Raw genomic sequence first — 24,294 nt, forward strand, 5'->3', positions numbered from 1 at the left:
TTTCAAACTCAGGATCACTATAGCCATCCTCTTCTGAGAGCATTGCCTAAATAGGAGAGAGGCTGAAAGAACCTGGTTTGTTGTTGAGTATCCAAAGTCGCACAAAGTAAAGACCACATCTAGTGGCAGTCACCTCAGCCAAAACACAATAGCCAAGATACAAATGTAGGACCAGATGCTCTCTAACACCTGAACACTTAACTATCAGTGCTGAAATGGATATAAGTGAGGTTTTATTTCTTCGAAGGTCTTTTCTTAAGTTGTAATGAGTGTATTTGGGATTCTAAGTTCAGTCAAAATAATAAAAATGAGATAACTTGGGTTTTTATGTTAAAGGGTTCATTATTATCTGGGAAATTTGCTGCCACATTAAACATGGAATCATGCAGTCCTCACTGCATTTGGTTATTGTAATTTTATTTAATACAGAAATGCATATTTGTAGGACTTTCAGCTGATCGAAGCATAACTCCTTGCCTACATCAATTATTCAAAAGAATGTATCCCTTTGTATACTTTTATTAACATTCTCTGTTATTTCAACTTGTATTTTATTTAAATTTGCACTACTTGCCAGTGCTTAGATAAATTATACGAAAGGATCACAAGTAAAAACTAATTTTTTGCAGTGAGTTTAGCTGGTGGGCTTGAAATGCAAGGTAGTAGCAACCACCAGTAAATCACAAGAGCAACAATTTGGTAAGAGGCAAAATTTTTTAATGTGAAGCCTTGCACTGTCTATGGTGGTATATTATTGTACTCACCATATACTGGATGCAGGCAGGCACAACAGAAAGACTGCTAAACAAGTGAGCCAAAGGGCCTTCTTCTAAAGCATACAACACACAAAGATGATGTGACTTACCAAATGAAAGTGCTGGCAGGTCGACAGACACACAAACAAACACAAACATGCACACAAAATTCAAGCTTTCGCAACAAACTGTTGCCTCATCGGGAAAGAGGGAAGGAGAGGGAAAGACGAAAGGATGTGGGTTTTAAGGGAGAAGGTAAGGAGTCATTCCAATCCCGGGAGCGGAAAGACTTACCTTAGGGGGAAAAAAGGACGGATATACACTCGCGCGCACACACACACATATATCCATCCACACATATACAGACACAAGCAGACATATTTAAAGACACACACACACACACACACACATATATATATATATATATATATATATATATATATATATATATATATATATATATATATAAAAACAAAGATGAGGTGACTTACCGAACAAAAGTGCTGGCAGGTCGATAGACACACAAACAAACACAAACATACACACAAAATTCAAGCTTTCGCAACAAACTGTTGCCTCATCAGGAAAGAGGGAAGGAGAGGGAAAGACGAAAGGATGTGGGTTTTAAGGGAGAGGGGAAGGAGTCATTCCAGTCCCGGGAGTGGAAAGACTCACCTTAGGGGGAAAAAAGAACAGGTATACACTCGCGCGCGCACACACACATGTGTGGATGGATGTGTGCGTGTGTGTGTGTGTGTGTGTGTGTGTGTGTGTGTGTGTGTGTGTGCGCGTGCGCGTGCGAGTGTATGCATGTCCCTCCCCCTCCCGAAGGCGAGTCCTTCCGCTCCCGGGACTGGAACGACTCCCCACCCTGTCCCCCAAAAACCCACATCCCTTCGTCCCCCCCCCACCCCCACCCCCCCACCCCCCGCCCCCGACAAAGCAACTGTGGACTGCGAAAGCATGAATGGACACAGGCAGACAGTGTTTGTTGGTAATGAGGATCACCCTGTGGCTAAACATGCCTTGGTGCACGGCCAGCACATCTTGGTACAGTGTTACACAGTCCGGCTTATCTGGATACTTCCCACTAACACCAACCTGTCAGAACTCTGGAGATGGGAACTTGCTGTTCAGTGTATCCTCTCTTCTCGTTACCCACCAGGCCTCAACCTCCGCTAATTTCAAGTTGCCGCCGCTCATACCTCACCTGTCATTCAAGAACATCTTTGCCTCTGTACTTCCGCCTCAACTGACATCTCTGCCCAAACTCTTTGCCTTTACTAATGTCTGCTTGTGTCTGTGTATGTGCGGATGGATATGTGTGTGTGTGTGTGTGTGTGTGTGTGTGTGTGTGTGTGCACGCGAGTGTATACCTGTCCTTTTCTCCCCCTAAGGTAAGTCTTTCTGTTCCCGGGATTGGAATGACTCCTTACTCTCTCCCTTAAAACCTACATCCTCCATCCTTTTGTCTTTCCCTCTCCTTCCCTCTTTCCTGATGAGGCAACTGTTGGTTGCGAAAGCTTGAAATTTGTGTGTGCGTTTGTGTATTTTTATTGTGTCCATCTACCAGCGCTTTCTCATTTGGTAAGTCGTAGCATCTTTGTTTTTTATATATATTTTTATTTTTCCCACGTGGAATGTTTCACACACACACACACACACACACACACACACACACACACACACAATGAGTTGTGCTTGTGTGAATGTGTGTGTTGTCTACTGTAGTTGAAAGCTCACATGTTTAGCAGTTTGTATGTTGTGCCTGTCTGCAACTCGATATCTACACTGTATGGTGAGCAGCAATCTATGCATTTCATAATGTCATTATTCCAATGGTTGGTGTATTATTTTATAATTTTTAATTATTACAGTAGTTGATACGTTCATGAATTTTGAGATACTTTGGTCTGATGTAAAGTAGGTGGCATTTGAGGGCTAGAGGGCTGGCCTTTCCCACCAGCATGACACCAATGGTAATTGTACTGCCATTGTCAGGTCCCACTGTTTTGCCATATCCGCTGTGCAAAGCAGTGTGCCTACCAGTTCTCAGTGAGCAATTGTAGTAGGAGGCCGGTGCAACATTAATTTTTGCATACATCAGAGCATGTGATGAAAGTAGTCGAAAGAGGAACAAAAGGAAGACACTTATGAGATAAGAACCAAGCATGAATTTCCGTATTTTTGTGGCAGATATAGACTTTAAAGTACTGTAGCTTTCTATTGCTGTGGAGACCAAAGTGTTATGACTGTTACCTGTAGGTAATACTTGTCATGGCAATGGTAGAAGTTGGCTAATTTATATCAGACTATAGGCGTAATGTGTTCTATTTCATTAACTCCTCAATTATGTTGAGTCTGTTTTGGATGATATTTGACTGAACTCTTGAGGCATGGATGGTAGCAGTGTACCTAATTTTTTATCATTCATCTTTTCAATGTAGTAACTGTTACAAGAAAATATTTGAAAGGTCCGGTGTATTAGTTGGGTCTGGCACTTGTCTTTGCTACTCTGTAGTTATATTCTATTTCTTCAGGTTGTAATGTCAATTTCAGAATTACTTTTCTGTGACTGAAAACATTCAGAGGACTGATAGTGGCTTTTCAGGTCATAATACAAGATAAGCAATGCTCTGTGCCTTTGCTATATAGATGAAGTAGAAGTATGAGGAAAACCTGGCCCAGTGTGAAGGATGAGTAGAATTCATAGTGTTTTACTAGTCCTGATTGTATTAGTGATGGTATGCCTTTGTTTTCCTCCAACCTTTGAACTAATCGGTAAAGCAGATGCCAGACTGAGATTCATTGGAAGAATCCTAAGGAAATGCAATTCAAAAATAAAGGAAGTAGGTTACAGTACATTTGTTCGCCCACTGCTTGAATATTGCTCACCAGTGTAGGATCTGTACCAGATAGGGTTGATAGAAGAGAGAGAGAAGATCCAACGGAGAGGAAGCGCTTCGTTACAGGATCATTTAGTAATCGTGAAAGCGTTATGGGGATGATAGATAAACTCCAGTGGAAGACTTTGCAGGAGAGACGCTCAGTAGCTTCACCGAGGAGTCAAGCAGTATATTGCTCCCTCCTACGTATATCTCGCGAAGAGACCATGAGGATAAAATCAGAGAGATTAGAGCCCACACAGAGGCATACCAACAATCTTTCTTTCCACAAACAATACAAAACTGGAATAGAACGGAGAACCAACAGAGGTACTCAAAGTACCCCCCGCCACACACCGTCAGGTGGCTTGCGGAGTATGGATGTAGATGTAGATGTAATGTACCCAGTTTTACAGTGATCTATAATATAGCATGAACTCTGAACCTAGGTTCAGCTTGGCATTATTCACATCAACGAATCATTGCCAGAGGTGAAATAAGCAATAATTGACAGAAAAAGTGCCAGAACCAATTGCGGAGTGAAATCCTGATATTTGTGGTCTGCCACTTGGCCCTAAGCCACATAGTAAATTTGTACTGAACAACAAAGACTCACATGGGACCAAATTTCTGGTAATCCCTTATGCAACTGCTTGATTGTAGCAATATGCATAACTGTTTCTGGGTATCTACATAGTTGCGGAATGAGGATTTGCCAGTTGTTTGGTAGCAGTGGGCAGTATTGCATGCTATGGAGCCCTTGTGGGAACTGATGAGACTCTGTAGTCTGCACTTGCATAGAGTTTACAAATGGGTGCTGATGATAAGAAACTTAAGTCATTTCTTTATGTTGGTCTACTGGTTATTTATAGTAATGTGCCTAATTACTCATTCTGTTTGTTCAACAAAAGTAATGTTAATTGAGTGCACATTAAAAAATGCACAATCCATGTGTATTTTGATGGATGATTACTTATTTGAATAAAAGGTTTGTGTGTGTGGCAATCCTCTGCAGCAAGCATAGAAATAATAGTTTTGTAAATAAAACCACCTTTTCCTGCTGCCACTTTATTTATCCCAGACGCGTTTAGCCTTTTCTTGTTTTAAGGCATCATCAGTTGGATCTAAAATGATACAGTTTTGTTATTTTTAGATTATTAAATGGTTCACATTGTGATTTTTTATGTAAAAAAGTAATTACAGGGTTATTACAAATGGCTGAAGCGATTTCACAGCTGTACAATAACTTTATTATTTGAGATATTTTCACAATGCTTTGCACACATGTATAAAAACTCAAAAAGTTTTTTTGAGGCATTCACAAATGTTCAATATGTGCACCATTAGTGATTCGGCAGACATCAAGCCGATAATCAAGTTCCTCCCACACTCGGCGCAGCATGTCCCCATCAATGAGTTCGAAAGCATCGTTGATGCAAGCTTGCAGTTCTGGCACGTTTCTTGGTAGAGGAGGTTTAAACACTGAATCTTTCACATAACCCCACAGAAAGAAATCGCATGGGGTTAAGTCGGGAGAGCGTGGAGGCCTTGACATGAATTGCTGATCATGATCTCCACCATGACCGCCATCGGTTTTCCAATCTCCTGTTTAAGAAATGCCGAACATCATGATGGAAGTGCGGTGGAGCACCATCCTGTTGAAAGATGAAGTCGGCGCTGTCGGTCTCCAGTTGTGGCATTAGCCAATTTTCCAGCATGTCCAGATACAGGTGTCCTGTAACATTTTTTTCGCGCAAGAAAAAGGGGCCGTAAACTTTAAACTGTGAGATTGCAGAAAACACGTTAACTTTTGGTGAATTGGGAATTTGCTGCATGAATGCGTGAGGATTCTCTACCGCCCAGATTCGCACATTGTGTCTGTTCACTTCACCATTAAGAAAAAATGTTGCTTCATCACTGAAAACAAGTTTCGCACTGAATGCATCCTCTTCCATGAGCTGTTGCAACCGCGCCGAAAATTCAAAGCGTTTGACTTTGTCATCGGGTGTCAGGGCTTGCAGCAATTGTAAACGGTAAGGCTTCTGCTTTAGCCTTTTCCGTAAGATTTTCCAAACCGTCGGCTGTGGTATGTTTAGCTCCCTGCTTGCTTTATTCGTTGACTTCCGCAGGCTACGTGTGAAACTTGCCCGCACGCGTTCAACCGTTTCTTCGCTCACTGCAGGCTGACCCGTTGATTTCCCCTTACAGAGGCATCCAGAAGCTTCAAACTGCGCATACCATCACCGAATGGAGTTAGCAGTTGGTGGATCTTTGTTGAACTCCGTCCTGAAGTGTCGTTGCACTGTTATGACTGACTGATGTGAGTGCATTTCAAGCACGACATACACTTTCTCGGCTCCTGTCGCCATTTTGTCTCACTGCGCTCTCGAGTGCTCTGGCGGCAGAAACCTGAAGTGCAGCTTCAGCCGAACAAAACTTTATGAGTTTTTCTACGTATCTGTAGTGTGTCGTGACCATATGTCAATGAATGTAGCTACTGTGAATTTTTGAAATCGCTTCAATCATTTGTAATAGCCCTGTACTTACGATTTGCTGATCTGTGTTTCCTCTTATCTGGTCTGGAGGTTGCACTACCACTTTATTACTGATATATAAGCACAATTTTGCATTCTGACCTGGTGGCATCTAAGATAAATAAATTAAGTGGCAGCAGGAAAAGGTGGTTCTTTTTACAAAACAAGTAACTCATTAGAATGATTGTAACGATGTAGGAACCAAGTCAGATCAACTTTTATCTTAGTAGTAAAATTGTAGACACTGTAAGATGGGGAACTGAATAATAGTGAACGTCCTGAAAGAACGTTTTAAGTTAGAAGTGGCGGAATGAGTCAAAATAAACAAACATGCCAAAAATGTGGTATATACCATCTAATTCCAAAATAGCAAAAAATAAATGCTGATTAGAAAAAACTGGAGAACCACATATTACAAATTTTAAAAGAAACACTGTGTCCACATCCTTCCATAATGCATTTAAAGGTGCAGAATGGGGCAGGTGGGACCATGTTTCCCAGTTTCTGGGAAATAGGAGGAAAATAGGGAAAATGCCCATTTGTTTTCAGAAACATTTAACATTCAGAATAAATGTCTCATTCTCAGCGACATATGCATTAGTATTCTTTGAAAATATGAACTCTATGGAGTAGGTGCCAACAACCAAGCTAGGTGGTTTGGTGTAAGTTGATTACAGTGATCTCTAAGTTTGGTAGAAAGGATCTGGACACCGAATACCTATTCAGGAGAAATTGCAGTCAAATCCCAGCCTGAACTTAAAGTGCCTTTCATTTGGTTTAGCTTCCAGTTGTTAGTCTTTAATTAGAAATAATATCAAAGTTGTTATAGCAACTGTTGTGTCATCTATCCCTGTGATTTATTTATTAATGAACTTTTTCAGTTGGTGAATGACTATTTACGTGATAATTATTACCCACGAATGCCAAACTCATCGAAAGATTCAAGGAAACTCAATATTGCAGCATGCCGGCTAATGTTGGACATTATGCCTGGCCTGGACACTGCTGTTGTATTTCAGCTGGTAAGAATGAACAAATAGCTTGAGTAGCTATTATTGCATAGAATTTAGTATTGCTTTCTTCATGTCTGCTTCTCATATAGCATTCTCTCTCTCTCTTTTTAAATTTATGTACTTGTTATTTTTTTCTTATTAATCCAGGGCAAGGTTCCTGAATTAGTATCTCTTATTGAAGGAAATAGTGCGCATATAGTATTAGGAACGGAAAGTTGGTTAAAACCGGAAGTGAACAGTAACGAAATCCTAGACACAGAATGGAATATATACCGCAAGGATAGGATAAACGCTAATGGTGGAGGAGTATTTATAGCAGTAAAGAATTCAATAATATCCAGTGAAGTTATTAGCGAATGCGAATGTGAAATAATCTGGGTTAAGTTAAGTATAAAAGGTGGGTCAGATATGATAGTCGGATGCTTCTATAGACCACCTGCATCAGCAACCGTAGTAGTTGAGCGCCTCAGAGAGAACCTGCAGAACGTCGTGAAGAAGTTTCGTGATCATACTATTGTAATAGGGGGAGACTTCAATCTACCAGGTATAGAATGGGATAGTCACACAATCAGAACTGGAGCCAGGGACAGAGACTCTTGTGACATTATCCTGACTGCCTTGTCCGAGAATTACTTCGAGCAGATAGTTAGAGAACCAACTCGTGAAGCTAACGTTTTAGACCTCATAGCAACAAATAGACCGGAACTTTTCGACTCCGTGAATGTAGAAGAGGGTATCAGTGATCATAAGTCAGTGGTTGCATCAATGACTACAAGTGTAATAAGAAATGCCAAGAAAGGAAGGAAAATATATTTGCTTAACAAGAGTGATAGGGCACAAATCGCAGAATATCTGAGTGACCACCATCAAACGTTCATTTCTGAGGAAGAGGATGTGGAACAAAAATGGAAAAAATTCAGAAACATCGTCCAGTACGCCTTAGATAAGTTCGTACCGACTAAGGTCCAAAGCGAGGGGAAAGATCCACCGTGGTATAACAATCATGTACGAAAGGTACTACGGAAACAAAGAAAGCTTCACCATAGGTTTAAGAGTAGTCGAATCATAGCTGATAAGGAAAAGCTGAACGAAGCGAAAAAGAGCGTAAAGAGAGCAATGAGAGAAGCATTCAACGAATTCGAACATAAAACATTGGCAAACAATCTAAACAAGAACCCTAAAAAGTTTTGGTCATATGTAAAATCGGTAAGCGGATCTAAATCCCCTATTCAGTCACTCGTTGACCACGATGGCACCGAAACAGAGGACGACCGAAGAAAGGCAGAAATACTGAATTCAGTGTTCCGAAACTGTTTCACTGCGGAAAATCGTAACACAGTCCCTGACTTCAGCCGTCGCACGGACGCCAAAATGGAAAATATTGAAATAAACGATATCGGAATTGAAAAACAACTGCTATCACTTAGTAGCGGAAAAGCATCCGGACCAGACGAGATACCCTTAAGATTCTACAGTGATTATGCTAAAGAACTTGCCCCCTTTCTATCAGCAATTTATCGTAGATCGCTGGAAGAACGTAAAGTACCTAGCGACTGGAAGAAAGCGCAGGTCGTTCCCATTTTCAAGAAGGGTCATAAATCAGATGCGAATAATTATAGGCCTATTTCGCTTACGTCAATCTGTTGTAGAATAATGGAACATGTTTTGTGTTCTCGTATTATGACGTTCTTAGATAATACAAATCTCCTTCATCATAACCAACATGGATTCCGCAAACAGAGATCATGTGAAACTCAGCTCGCCCTATTTGCCCAAGAAATTCACAGTGCCATAGACACTGGCGAGCAGATTGATGCCGTATTCCTGGACTTCAGGAAGGCATTTGATACGGTTCCGCACTTACGTTTAGTGAAAAAAATACGAGCTTACGGAATATCGGACCAGGTTTGTGATTGGATTCAGGATTTCCTAGAAGAAAGAACACAACATGTCATTCTTAACGGTTCAAAATCTGCAGATGTAGAGGTAATTTCGGGAGTACCGCAGGGAAGCGTGATAGGACCTTTATTGTTTACAATATACATAAATGACTTAGTTGACAACATCGGTAGCTCCGTGAGGCTATTTGCAGATGACACGGTTGTCTACAAGAAAGTAGCAACATCAGAAGACTCGTACGTACTCCAGGAGGACCTGCAGAGGATTAATGCATGGTGCGACAGCTGGCAGCTTTCCCTAAACGTAGATAAATGTAATATAATGCGCATACATAGGGGCAGAAATCCATTCCAGTACGATTATGCCATAGGTGGTAAATCATTGGAAGCGGTAACGACCGTAAAATACTTAGGAGTTACTATCCGGAGCGATCTGAAGTGGAATGATCACATAAAACAAGTAGTGGGAAAAGCAGGCGCCAGGTTGAGATTCATAGGAAGAATTCTAAGAAAATGTGACTCATCGACGAAAGAAGTAGCTTACAAAACGCTTGTTCGTCCGATTCTTGAGTATTGCTCATCAGTATGGGACCCTTACCGGGTTGGATTAATAGAAGAGATAGACATGATCCAGCGAAAAGCAGCGCGATTCGTCATGGGGACATTTAGTCAGCGCGAGAGCATTACGGAGATGCTGAACAAGCTCCAGTGGCGGACACTTCAAGAAAGGCGTTACGCAATACGGAGAGGTTTATTATCGAAATTACGAGAGAGCACATTCCGGGAAGAGATGGGCAACATATTACTACCGCCCACATATATCTCGCGTAATGATCACAACGAAAAGATCCGAGAAATTAGAGCAAATACGGAGACTTACAAGCAGTCGTTCTTCCCACGCACAATTCGTGAATGGAACAGGGAAGGGGGGATCAGATAGTGGTACAATAAGTACCCTCCGCCACACACCGTAAGGTGGCTCGCGGAGTATAGATGTAGATGTAGATTAAACTTTCCTCTGACATTTGGGTTATTTTATTAACCTTACACTTTTAGAAGTTTTTATCCTTATTAAATTGCAATCCTCCCTGCTGAGTTATTCAACTGTGAAAATAAGGAAAAACCATCTGAGGCAGGAACGGGGCTATATGGAGGGACTCAGACTAGTGCAGCTAAATAGTCATGCCTGACTGATACAACACATCGTTATCATCAGGAGAAGAACCAACTGCTGGATTATAATATTGAATAGTGTCTCTGTGACTCGAAGCAGACATATTCCCCCCCCCCCCCCCCCCCCCCCCCCTCCCTTTTAAATATTGTGTCACATTTTCAACACTTCCTGTGCAGTTAAGGCAGTAATGATCGCTTTTTCTTCAGAACATAGAATTTAGTGCACCTACTGTTGTTCAAACATCGTGTGGGGATGGACTATGTAGGCTACAAGATTTTGTGGTCACCATCTCTATTATCTGTTTGACTGAACCATGTTGCTGTACCTTGAGGCAGCGGACTCTATTCTCAAAGATGTGAAGTCAGTACCATCTGGAAATCTCACACCATTCACTACGTAATAAATTCACATGCTGCTTCTTTATCGTGCATGAATTTTACCTCTGTTATTACATTTCATGTTGGATATTACTATAGCAAAGCTTTAACAAAGCTCACAATACATATACACCTTTGTCATTTAGCTCTGTCTTCCATGAGTCTGACAAGTCAGACTCATGACCATTATCTTGCATGGTGAGGTTACGTGATGTGCAGCTAATGTCCAAGGAGGAACGGCATTTCGTTGAATAACTGTCCTGATGAGCAGGTGTCTCCCATTGCAGGAACCCAGATGCCCATAGCTTCTGCCTTGCAGATAAGCTGTGTCCACGTTCACTCTCATGACAGGCACAAAAGAAACTAAATTTACCACACAATATGTGGCCCAAAACAATCACTTATTTACTGAAGTAATGTGAATGCTTACTCAAGGTCATGACCATTCTTCTTCGATTGGAGAGACAGCCACATCATTTTTTTCAAAGTGATACGTTACTCCTCAAACTATGCCTTCTGCATTGCCTTAGGTCAATACATAAGTTAATGCATTGATTAATGAGGTAGAAGAGGCACTGAATTGTTATTCTTCGCTTCCAGATGTACATGGCCCCACACTCTCCCTTCTTTTCACGATAAATGCCACTGCAAACTGTGAAAATATCATGTAAATCATCTTTATTTCCAAGGGCTATTGAGTTATGTTTAAGAAATATATATAGTGCCATTAAAAAATCTGTAGCAGTGTAAATACCTTAGTAGTAAAAGACTATTCTCAGTGTGCACTATCAATTCTTAAAACGTTGTGCTGCTATTCTGAACCACTCATGAAATTTTTAAGGTTTGAAGGTAAGCAGGTTACTTTGTAATTGTATATGATTGCTGTTTAAGATCTAACATATGCAATATACTGCTCAGCATTGGGTCTGACTCTTACAGTGGTGTGCATATCAGAAGATTGGTGGTGGAACAATGCATAGTGGTGTACCACGTGACACTCCAGCCAATAGCGTTATTTTGCAACTTATGTCCATATGTGCACACTGGAGTGCGCATAGAACATATACCGCTGATTTTTATGTTGATTTACGTATAGTAAAAGATACTTAGCCCAGTCAGTGTTCATTATGAGCATAATGCAAACACCACATGTATTACGTTAACATGTGTTAGCTTACTGAGCATATAAGTTGTGCTAGGGAGAGTCAGAGGCACAAACTGTACACTACTGTGGTGATTACCCGAGGGTTGCCAGTTACCGGAGTAGACAATTGCTGGGTGGTATGGGACAGTGACAGAGACAGGGAATACACTGGCGCCACCACAGAGTATTTTTTGTCCTAATCTCTCTCTGCAAAACACATCACACAATTCAATCCTGTGCAAGCTTCTTCATCTCCCAGTACCTACTGCAGCCTACATCCTTCTGAATCTGCTTAGTGTATTCATCTCTTGGTCTCCCTCTACGATTTTTACCCTCCACACTGCCCTCCAATACTAGATTGGTGATCCCTTGATGCCTCAGAACATGTCCTATCAACCGATCCCTTCTTCTAGTCAAGTTGTGCCACAAACTCCTCTTCTCCCCAATCCTATTCAATACCTCATCATTGGTTATGTGATCTACGCATCTAATCTTCAGCAATCTTCTGTAGCACCACATTTCGAAAGCTTCTATTCTCTTCATGTCCAAACTATTTATCGTCCCTGTTTCACTTCCATACATGGCCACACTCCGTACAAATACTTTCAGAAATGACTTCCTGACGCTTGAATCTATACTCAATGTTAACAAATTTCTCTTCTTCAGAAACGCTTTCCTTGCCATTGCCAGTCTACATTTTATATCCTCTCTACTTCGACCATCATCAGTTATTTTGCTCCCCAAATAGCAAAACTCCTTTACTACTTTAAGTGTCTCATTTCCTAATCTAATTCCCTCAGTATCACCTGACTTATCCTCCTTTCAAGACACTGTCAATTCCATTCAACTGCTCTTCCAAGTCCTTTGCTGTGTATGACAGAATTACAATGTCATCAGCGAACCTTAAAGTTTTTATTTCTTCTCACTCCAAATTTTTCTTTTGTTTCCTTTACTGCTTGCTCAATATACAGATTGAATAACATCGGGGAGAGGCTACAACCCTGTCTCACTCCCTTCCCAACCACTGCTTTCCTTTCATGTCTCTCGACTCTTGTAACTGCCATCTGGTTTCTGTACAAATTGTAAACAGCCTTTCGCTCCCTGTATTTTACCCTTGACACCTTCAGCATTTGAAAGAGAGTATTCCAGTCAACATTGTGAAAAGCTTTCTCTAAGTCTACAAATGTTAGAAACGTAGGTTTGCCTTTTCTTAATCTAGCTTCTAACATAAGTCGTAGGGTCAGTATTGCCTCACGTGTTCCCATATTTCTACGAAATCCAAACTGATCTTCCCTGAGGTCAGCTGTGACTTATTAAACTCACGGTAATTTTCACATCTGTCAACGCCTGCTTTCTTTGGGATTGGAGTTGTTATATTCTTCTTGATGGCTGAGGGTATTTCACCTGTCTCATACATTTTGCTCACCAGATGGTAAAGTTTTGTCAGGACTGGCTCTCCCAAGGCTGTCAGTAGTTCTAATGGAATGTTGTCTATTCCCGGGGCCTTGTTTCGACTTAGGTCTTTCAGTGCTCTATCAAACTCTTCATGCAGTATTATATCTCCCATTTTGTCTTCATCTACATCCTCTTCCCTTTCTATAACATTGCCCTCAAGTACATCACCCTTGTATAGACCCTCTATATACTCCTTCCACCTTTCTGCTTTCCCTTCTGTGCTTAGAACTGGGTTTCCGTCTGAGCTCTTGATATTCATACAAGTGGTTCTCTTTTCTCCAAAGGTCTCTTTAATTTTCCTGTGGGCAGTATCTATCTTACCCCTAGTGAGATAAGCCTCTACATCCTTACATTTGTCCTCCAGCCATCCCTGCTTAGCCATTTTGCACTTCCTGTCGATCTCATTTTGGAGACGTTTGTATTCCTTTTTGCCTGCTTCATTTACTGCATTTTTATATTTTCTCCTTTCATCAATTAAATTCAATATTTCTTCTGTCATCCAAGGAGTTCTACTAGCTCTCGTCTTTTTACCTACTTGATCCTCTGCTGCCTTCACTACTTCATCCCTCAAAGCTACCCATTCTTCTTCTACTGTATTTCTTTCCCCCGTTCTTGTCAATTGTTCCCTTATGCTCTCCCTGAAACTTTCTATAACCTCTGGTTTAGTCAGTTTATCTAGGTCCCATCTCCTTAAATTCCCACTTTTTTGCAGTTTCTTCAGTTTTAATCTACAGTTCATAACCAATAGATTGTGGGCAGAGTCCACATCTGCCTCTGGAAATGTCTTACAATTTAAAACCTGGTTCCTAAATCTCTGTAAATCTCTGTCTGACCATTATATAATCTATGTGAAACCTGTCAGTATCTCCAGGCTTTTTCCATGTATACAACCTTCTTTTATGATTCTCGAACCAAGTGTTAGCTATGATTAAGTTGTGCTCTGTGCAAAATTCTATCAGGCGGCTTCCTCTTTCATTTCTTATCCCCAGTCCATATTCACCTACTACGTTTCCTTCTCTTCCTTTTCCTACTGTCGAGTTCCAGTCATCCATGACTATTAAATTTTCGTCTCCCTTCACTATCTGAATAATTTCTTTTATCTCATCATACATTTCTTCAATTTCTTCATCATCTGCAGAGCTAGCTGGCATGTAGACTTGTACTACTGTCGTAGGTGTGGGCTTCGTGTCTATCTTCTCCACAATAATGCATTCACTATGTTGTTTGTAGTAGCGTACCCGAACTCCTATTTTTTTTATTCATTATTAAACCTACTCCTGCATTACCCCTATTTGATTTTGTATTTATAACCCTGTTTTCACCTGATCAAAAGTCTTGTTCCTCCTGCCACCGAACTACACTAATTCCCACTATATCTAACTTTAACCTATCAATTTCACTTTTTAAATTTTCTAACCTACCTGCCTGATTAAGGGATCTGACATTCCACACTCCGATACGTAGAACAGCAGTTTTCTTTCTCCTGATAACAACGTCCTCTTGAGTAGTCCCCGCCCGTTGATCCAAATGGGAGACTATTTTACCTCCGGAATATTTTACCCAAGAGGACACCATCATCATTTATCCATACAGTAAAGCTGCATGCCCTTGGGAAATATTACGGCCGTAGTTTCCCCTTGCTTTCAGCCGTTCACAGTACCAGCACAGAAAGGCCATATTGGTTAGTGTTACAAGGCCAGATCAGTCAATAATCCACATTGTCTCCCCTGCAACTACTGAAGAGGTTGCTGCCCCTCTTCAGGAACCATTCGTTTGTCTGGCCTCTAAACAGATACCCCTCTGTTGTGGTTGCACCTACAGTACGACTATCTGCATCACTGAGCCACACAAGCCTCCCCACCAACGGCAAGGTCTATGGGGGAGGGGGGGGGGGGGGGGGGAAGAAAACAGGTAGTGTAAGAAATTAAGAGACTGTATTTAATAAATGTTACAGTTGGAACAACAGTTGCAACAGGTCTTTGTAAATGTATGTAAGTCTGTTGTTTAAATGCAAGTCACAAAATTTATTTTGTCTCCTTAAGATTCAGTTGCTTTCCTTAGTGACATGTAAATTAGTGGCCTTTTTTGAGTGCAAAACAATGATTAGGATAGCTAAGTTTAAGATAGCTAAGTGTTCCTTCTTTTTCTTTCAGCCTGAAATGGAGGCTACAATCCTGAGGCTTTTTACTTGGGCAGAAAAAGCTGTAGAACCATTACAAAGCTATGCTATAGGTTTACTTGCCTCATCAATGGAAGTACAGGATATTGCAGCAAACTTCAGGTATGTAGAAATTTTCTTTGGGTGTGTTGAGAAATTAATTTATTATGAGTTTCATTTAACTAATTGTGTTGAATTTCCTGCTTCCATTGCAAGGAAAAATAAATTATTTGATTTTGTGGGAGCGAGCTCCTGATACTCTTGGTCAATGGACATATTTACATAGTATTTGTGTCATTAGATGGTGGTGTATGTAAGAGGTGAGTTGAGAACTATTTCAAACATTAACAGAACACACAAATAGGTAGTGTAGTCTCTAAAGTAAAAGAGTCTAGTGCAGCAGTGCTTAAATACCACTAACACATAAAAAGAAACCGAGTATGACAGTCATAAACTGTGCCGCCATTACCACATATTTACAGTACCAGTAGTGAGAGTTTCCATTTGGTCAGAAAGGTGTGCAAGGAGCAGTCCACAGTGAAATAGAAATGACAAGCACCTCTTAGTATCAGTAAGTTTAATGTAAGGTGGGTTTTTGCTGGGGGTGTGCATGCACATAGTTGAACAACAAATAATTCACTAAAGTGCCATGGGACTTTATAATAGATGTCTATCAATGCACTTCAGTGTTTTCATTGGAATAAAAATTCTGTATCCAGTGATATAGCACAAAAAATATTTTTACTCTGCAAAGGGTACTGCATAGTATTTGGAACCTTTTTAATGTTAGTTCACTGCAAGTGACAGGTGTGCAAGGAAGGACAACATATTATTATTACAATTACTGATTTTTGCTCCTGAAGATTCAACCTTGCACAGAATGTGTATTGGTGGCATTGTGACTTATGAATACAAATTTGCAATTGAAATTGACTACAAAGGCTTCCAGGCAGCACACGCAATGAACACCACTATTTTTCTGCAGTCTTGCATTTCTTATTACTTGTTTGTATGGGAGGAAACTTATTGTTCCTGTGATGACATAAATTGTCTACTACTAACGAAAATTCCTGGAGAGAACAATACATCAAACCAATTAAAGGCAGCCACTCACCTTTAGCAGACTGATGTGTGGCACATACACACACATAACAGAATACAGCATTATCTAGCTTTTGAGCTGTGGTGATTCTTCTGGCAGAAGGTACACACATTCACATCAATCAGCCCAGGCAACTGTTGTCTAATAGTCAGTGCCACCATGGGCACAGTAGTGTGCGTTTGTGTGTCTGTGGTTCTGTGGGTGAATGTATGTACTTTCTGCCAGAAGAAGAGCTGGGCTTCAAAACTTAGTTAATACTGTGTTCTGTTATAAATGAATATGTGCCACATATCAGTGTGCTAAAGGTGAGTGGTTGCCTTTCCTTTGTGTCTCTAATAGTCTCTCACTTAGCAGACACTAGAGAAATTGTGTGTTATGGCATTTAATCTTGAGAAACAGGTTTAAGAGAACTGAAGAAATAATAAAAACCATGCTTGTAATACAAAGATGCTTACAGTAATAAAATTTTGCACGACTTAAAATACTCTATACCATTCTGGAATATAACAACACCTCTGCAAAATTTCCATTGTTGAAATTGACACCATCTTGAACTGCTGCATGTATTCGATTTCTGTTTTTTTTTTTTTTTTAATTGCAAACACAACTGTCAGATGCGAAAAATAACATATGACACTAACTGATATTGTTTTCATTAATAGAATATACTCACTTGATTTATGCGTCTGTGGGAGTGGAGTTGTAATTAAGCTATGCCTGCATTCTTTGTAACTTTCTCACTTGCCCAATCTTCTGATCACATAATGCTCATAGGTAATTGTCACAACTTCAATTGTTGCTGGAAGGTTGGGGTGTGATTACCAGTCTTGAGGTGTGATGACCAGTCTTGCACAGGACTAAACCAAATGAGGTGTTCCATGTTGTTGTGTACTTAAAGCATGCTCTGTTATGCAGAATATGTGTATATAAATATACCTTAAAAGTAATTTCTGGTCACATTTCTCAAACTTTATTACCTGCACGGTCCACCTATGCTGTGCCACTTGACCATTCTCTCGGACCCCGTTGTTTTGTTGCAATGAATGATGCTGGAAGAGAACTATAATCTTACCAAGTTACTAAAAGACATAAACAGCTTAGCGGTAATTCTTGTTCATTTTACACGACCATAGGGTTTGATGCATGGCTTCAATTACAGTGACAGGTGAACCGCTCTCATAACTCATGACAGACTATGTGTCTGACTGTGACGTCATCGATCAAAAGAAAGTAAGTGACAGCTCTTAAAAAGATATTAAATATGTTTTGGTTTGCGTGCATTCTTGGAACATTTCTCTCTGTTCCTGCTGCAACATCCAATGAACAAGTGCTCTACTACAAGAGGTGGAGAAGTTTATTCACTATCGCGCTGTGCCATTGTCTGGAGCTGATGTAGGAATGGGAGAAACCAACTTATTATAACTTATACCAATGTTTTAGCTCAGAATAACCGGTCTTTTTCAGTATTTGTTTGATCTTTATTATAACACACATAATAGGCATACCAATTTGAGACAGCAGCAGTACTAAAATATTTGGTTTTTACATAAAACTGTTTAAAGTGAACGATGTGTGTTCATAAAATTCCCATTGCTTGGAAATATTGAACTCTTATATAAATTGGGTAACTAACGAACACTATTCTTTTAATACCAGTGCCTGCAGTTAAAAGCTACACACGACATAGGAGTCAGTACAGCATTGCAGAGACAGTAATGTACCTGTTGGTGTGTGACACGCAGGGTTTTGGTGTGTGACACGCAGGGTTGCCAGGTCTAAAAACAGAAAAGCCAGACTCGGTGTTATATTTGGCCGGACATTTTGCCCTAAAGGGTGGACTATTTACTGTAAATAGAAATAGTCAGTTGAGTATTTTCAGTCTTTATTAGTAATCAGTTACAGTTAGTTTTCTTGCAAGACTGACCTTAACCATGCTCAACCTAAAAAACAGTCAGTAAATGTCCTTATAATTTGGCAGTCTTCTAAATTTGCTATCTTCTTCCTAAGATAATCTTATCTCAAAATAAGCTAAAAGTTCTGCAGTAAGCTAAGTAAACAGTTGTACATTCTTCTGACACACAAAGTGAAGATATGTTCAATAACTTTCATTTCAATCAGACTTCAACATCTTTGTTATTGTGTTGATTTGCAATTTATTGCTTTCCTTTGTTAATTGGGCATTCATGAAACAGGATGCCCATTCAGCATTGGCATTATGGCCTGGAATTACAAAGTAATATTCTGTCAGTTTCAGTAATTCTGAATAAAATTATTCATTATGCAGTTGCATGCCTCATCATGAGTAGGAGCAGCATGAGAGCTTGGCAGGGTGAGGCAGTTGGGCATTGGTTGATCAGCACCATTCTACTCTGCCTCGCTTGTGACATTGTGTATTACACTCATTCGGCATACAGAGACAACATAGGACGCACACACATGAACAGAATTGGTGTACCCCCCCCCCCAAAAAAAAAAAAAAAAGAGCTGGAGCCCCTTCACACCCACACTAGCATGATGACCAACACAAAAGGTCTACTGCCATCTATGCATTAGGGTTAGTGTTCACTAAAGTGAGGTACTGCGCTGTTAAGGTTAACCATTTATGCGTGCTCATCTGGATAGATTGGGTTGAAAGTCGAACGAAGGGTAGCAGTTTGAAGGGCAGAGGGAAAAAAGTGCCAAGGCAAGCGCCCAGGGGGGGGGGGGGGGGGGGAAACTCTGCGATAGTCAGGTCGGCTAGTAAGAGCAGTAGCGGATGTCTTGCTGTGACTGCTGTTGGTCATGCAAGGATGGGTTAAGTTAGAAGTGGGTATCATGCAATCAGATACCATGTCATGCCAAGTTTCGTCATAAGAGATCAGTCCTAGACAGTGCTGCAGCACCATGTGCTGGTGTTTGAGTTGTGAGAGCCCCTGCTGCGGTGTCAGTGGTGACTTGGCGCAGGTGAGGGTTTAGGTTGTCCCTCGGTGTCTGGTGGGCATGTGTCGAAGCCAAGCACTTGGAAATGCGTGATTGCATAACAGCACCACTCCTCACTTGTTGGCTGTGCTGACAGGCTCAATGAGGGCCGTGGCTGAGTCTTCCCCATGTTGCGAATAATGTAGCCCGTGCCCTTGTGTGTCCTGATCACCTTGGTAGCCCACTTGTCAGAGCAGAGCTGCACGGAGCCTATGGACTTCGGCGTTGTTGCGGTGCATTCTGTCTTCTTCTTCAGTGTGTCCACTGTGGTGTGTCCTTCCTACTCTTTCGTTTGCATTACAATTTTTCAGGAATTGTTCGAAAACTACATACATTACTGGAAGTAATAGCAATAAAAAAAATTGATGATCGGTCATTTCAGAAACCAGTTATTTTGAGTGGTTTCAACTATTAGACTAAAGTAGAGATGAAAAGAACCAGCATAACCAAAAACCGGTGGTTTCAGCCCATGTTAGAAGACGAAGTGTTGTGTGTGTCCTTTCTTCATTCTCTGAGTTATTCAACTAAAATGTCAGATTTCCTGTGAACACACACACACACACACACACACACACACACACACACACACACACACACACACAAAAACTATGTTGCTGAAATACACATGTTTCAAACATGGCACTGACGAAACACTACTGGATTCTTCCGCACGAGATCTGATTCACCATTCACAGAAATCGGCTTACATTAGATAAGCTTTGCATGATATCACGTAAATCTGAATTTTTGAAGGCTGCAATTCATCGATGTTACTGGGGCACCATGGTCATACAAATAACTTACTTTACGCAGCATATGCATAGCATAGCGGTTAGCATGTAAACTTGTTGTGTAGAAGGTTACAGGCTCGAATGTCATCAAATGAATGGAAATTCTTTTTTATTTTTAAATCGAAACAAAAGACAAATTATTATTAATAAACAGTTAATTGGTTTAAACATATATTTTTAAAATATAATACTTTGCTACGTCATTTTCATTATTCAGGGTGTATACAACCCGGGACAACCGGGAGATCTGGGAAAAACCCGGAAATTTTTTCATCCGGGAGAAAACCGGGAAAAACCCGGGATTTTTTTAGAAGTCCGGGAATTTTTCATTGTTTTAGTTTTCAGTTAAATTTTTGTAACTTTGACTGGTAAGAACCAATACTCTTAACAAAGAATATTACTGTATCTCGCTACTGGAGAATAATACTGCAGCATTAAAAAACGAACGAGAGAAAAAGAAACGGAAATAAAATTTAAGTTGCAAAGGAAATTCACCAAATACAACAAACTCTTACAAGCATCTGCCAACAGCAAAATGTGTAAGGCTTTAGGAAGACTATGCGATGTTTCATAAAAACAAATTGCCTCCGATGGGCATGACGCCACAGCTTTACATTAGATTCGTTTGAGTGGTTGCGAACGAGCTTATCCGCATGTGCAGTTGATTCTCGTATGAGTAGTACCTTCTCCTGCTTCTGGCTACAGAAGTGTGGCAGTTAGCTGTATAAGCAATAGCAGCAAGCAGCCAGATGCTATCCAGAAAAATTTTACTGGTGCGCCTAAGCTGCCAGATTCACTTATGCGCAACAGGCCCGGAACAAGGGGGCGGTGGCAAACAGGGTTATCTGCCCCGGACGATAGTTTCAGGGGGGAGAGGGGGGCGGGGGCAAATTCATATTATTGAGGAAAATGACCTTGTTTCACATAGCCCCTAGCACACAGCACGTTGGTCTGTCGATTTCTCATATGATTTTGAACATATCCCTGTTAGTTTTTGAACATTTTTGAACAAATTCTAAGTCGATTTCTGAAAGAATCGTAAGTTGATTTTTGAATGTGTGCATAGTGTACGTGATGTCTGCCAGGGGAATCCCAGTTGCATCTAGAAATACACTTTCCTGCAGACAAATGGGGACGGGTCTATATGAGCTGAGCGGAATAAAGCAGAACGGATGAATACCAGTCGCTGTTTGTGTAGTTGACTGGGTTTGCAAATGATCAGCATTGTTATAACTACTAGTGAATTCAATTGATTCAGACTACCAGAGTGGAAAAAAAATGACTAACAGGAATAACAGGCAACAAAGATTGCGTATTGCCTCCTCCGTGTATCCAAGAAAATGAAATTTTGATAGAAAATTTTTGGCCAGACAGCTACACTGCTAAGGGCCAGTTTTACAGTCCCCACCTAGCAGCCGCTAAAGTTCTATTCTGGGAGTAGCGTGGAAAACGTGTTGTACAAACATGTAATAAAGTCCAACCGGATACCGAGCGAGGTGGCGCAGTGGGTAGCACATTGGACTCACACTCGGGAGGATGACGGTTCAATCCCGCGTCCGGCCATCCTAATTTAGGTTTTCCGTGATTTCCCTAAATCGCTCTAGTCAAATGCCGGGATGGTTCCTTTGAAAGGGCACTGCCAACTTCCTTCCCCGTCCTTCCCTAATTCGATGAGACTGATGAGCTCGCTGTCTGGTCTTCTCCCCTAAACAACCCAACCCAACCGGATAACTAAACTGGTGACGAAATTAACCAGATAATAAGTTTTGACACTGGAAGGAATAGTTACATAATTAGTGATACGAGTGTTTGTTAGAACAAGGAAGGAGAAGAAACGGAGACTCACACAAATTACGGGAGAATATGACGATTCGAAATTTATTTAAAAATTTAGTACTACTACTTTTCGATCTCATTCTTCAGGAGCTAGAGAGTATGAATGAAATGTGAAACTATTTCCTAACACAAAAAACGTTTTGCTTGTAGGAGGCCTAATAGGCATTTGATATTGGTACTTGGTGAATTATATTCCGTCGTGTTATAAAAATGACCATTTGTGCCAAAACAGTCTCGTTTATTTGGTGTGTGTAACAACTGCTGCAATATTGGGCAGGCCTATTTCGTTTTATATAGCAGTGACAAAATACACGTAGTCAGATCGAGAAACCACACCAGTCTTGGGTACAATTTGTATTAACAGCTTTTCTAGTATTAGACAATGACATTTCGTTGTTTCATGTAGCAAAACGTTGACGAACTTTGATGAGGTAGTAGATTCTTTCCCACAGAGGAAAGTAAGCCATATAAAGCTGTGGCATGATTAGAGAGAAAAGAAGCTAGGACTTAACGATTGAAGAAATGTTTACTGTCTTGCTTGTCTCTTGTCTTTACTCGTTTTATGTATCCTATATTTAATTTTATGTCACACAAATCAGCAAGTTATTAGCTAATAGGCAGTAAAGGCTGCAAATTTTCTGAAGAGCTCTTGTTCTGCCGATTACAAATAATCCCAACCAGTATTAGTTCTGAGATTTTTTTTTTAATGAGGAGCAGGATGTCAATAAAGAGGAGCAGGATGTCAAACCAGCCGACTGGGAGCAGGAGAGGCACCACAGGACATTTTAATTTCCACTGGTATGAATATAGTTTGATGCGACCCATTCCATTATAAAACATTACATCTTTGAATTTCACAGAGCAAAATACAAGAGACGTGCGATGGAATAATGCTGTAAGACCAAATAACATGTCTTACCTTCCCTCGAATATATATGTTTTATGTATCAGACTCTTCAGAAAGATGTGTGCTACAAAATGAAGATATTTTTGAAAAGTCAATTTTTAAATTTTTTGCGTCTTACCACTTCAAATGAAGACAAAATGGATTTCTGTGGCTGGGAGCTATCAAGTGAATTCAAATACATTCACATAATTATGGAAGGCTAAAATATGTAATTAGTTTCAGATTATTTTGTTTCCACCTTTCTGACAGTCAAGCGTTAATCACCTTGCAGAACAATGAAGTTATTTTTGTCTGTTTGTTAAAGAAATTTGACTTTTACTAATATTTTCTGCTGAGGCGGTCAATTTATTTGAAACTAAGTGTTTAATTCCACGCTATTGGCTAGTTTCAACTGTTCGCTGCATTTCAAGTTCACGTTTTCATCTTCTAGTACATATGGCATTATGCCTTAATAAAGAAGCAAACATGAGGTTATACAGTACAGGTACTCCAAGAAAATTTACATCTGAATCTGGACATACGAATGTGCACTTTCAGCCGAATGATGCATTTTAATATAGTTCACAAAATTCCCATGCTCTTGGAGTGTCCTTTAATGTCTTGTTTCTTTTATGACATAATGTAAGATCTTTTAATGTTTTGCACGTACGAACGTACGGGCTTCCTGCTTCATCGTAGCTGCGCAAGCGCTGCGACAACTGTTATTTGGCGTGCTCTGGCAACTGCTGAAACGATTCTATTTCTAACAGGTCGTGGGAAAATATTGTGAATGGTTGTTTGGAAAGCGTTACTTTCAAAGTAAATTTCCTTTTACACAAGATGAACTCTGTGCGCGCGAATGTCCGATGAATTTCTTAAATCACAGAGCATTTTGACTCTCATTCAAAAATAAAGTCTTTGAGGGTGACCATTTGGAATATTTTCGAGCCCAGAAAATCAGACATTTATGTCGTTGTTTAAAAATTTACTGGCAAATTTGTTGTGATGTATCTTTAAAGTGTAACACACGCAAAAATGATCATTGTATGTTAAAGCTTAGCTTCTCTTGCAGCTTATTAATCTTAAGTGACCAATATTAAACGTAAAAGCTTTTCTTTTCTTGTAGCAAAGCTATGTATATATGTATATTAATTTAAACCATTACCTTTTCATATTTGTGTGTTCGCGCTACTTTGCAGTGATGTTGCTATTGGCTGACTGCATCACGTGTCCTATGATCTGAATATCCACTGCATCGGCTGGCAAGATCGCTTGACACGAGCTACAACTGGCTTACAAAAGCACATCACAATCTCGATTTCAATCCT

The 24,294-nt window shown here is 40.3% G+C and overlaps 1 protein-coding gene across 2 annotated transcripts in view; it reads left to right on the forward strand.

The window, feature by feature from the left end:
• The window catches only part of LOC124605100 (DDB1- and CUL4-associated factor 1), a 245,064-nt gene that overhangs the window by 30,898 nt on the left and 189,872 nt on the right, over positions 1–24,294 (forward strand). For both annotated transcript variants that reach the window (XM_047136553.1, XM_047136560.1), the window contains exons 4-5: positions 7,056–7,196; positions 15,389–15,516. In XM_047136553.1, coding sequence (XP_046992509.1) covers positions 7,056–7,196; positions 15,389–15,516 — 269 coding nt within the window. The remainder of the gene's footprint in view (positions 1–7,055; positions 7,197–15,388; positions 15,517–24,294) is intronic.

Source organism: Schistocerca americana, chromosome 1 (assembly GCF_021461395.2).
Source record: "Schistocerca americana isolate TAMUIC-IGC-003095 chromosome 1, iqSchAmer2.1, whole genome shotgun sequence".
Classification (NCBI taxonomy): Eukaryota; Metazoa; Arthropoda; class Insecta; order Orthoptera; family Acrididae; genus Schistocerca; species Schistocerca americana.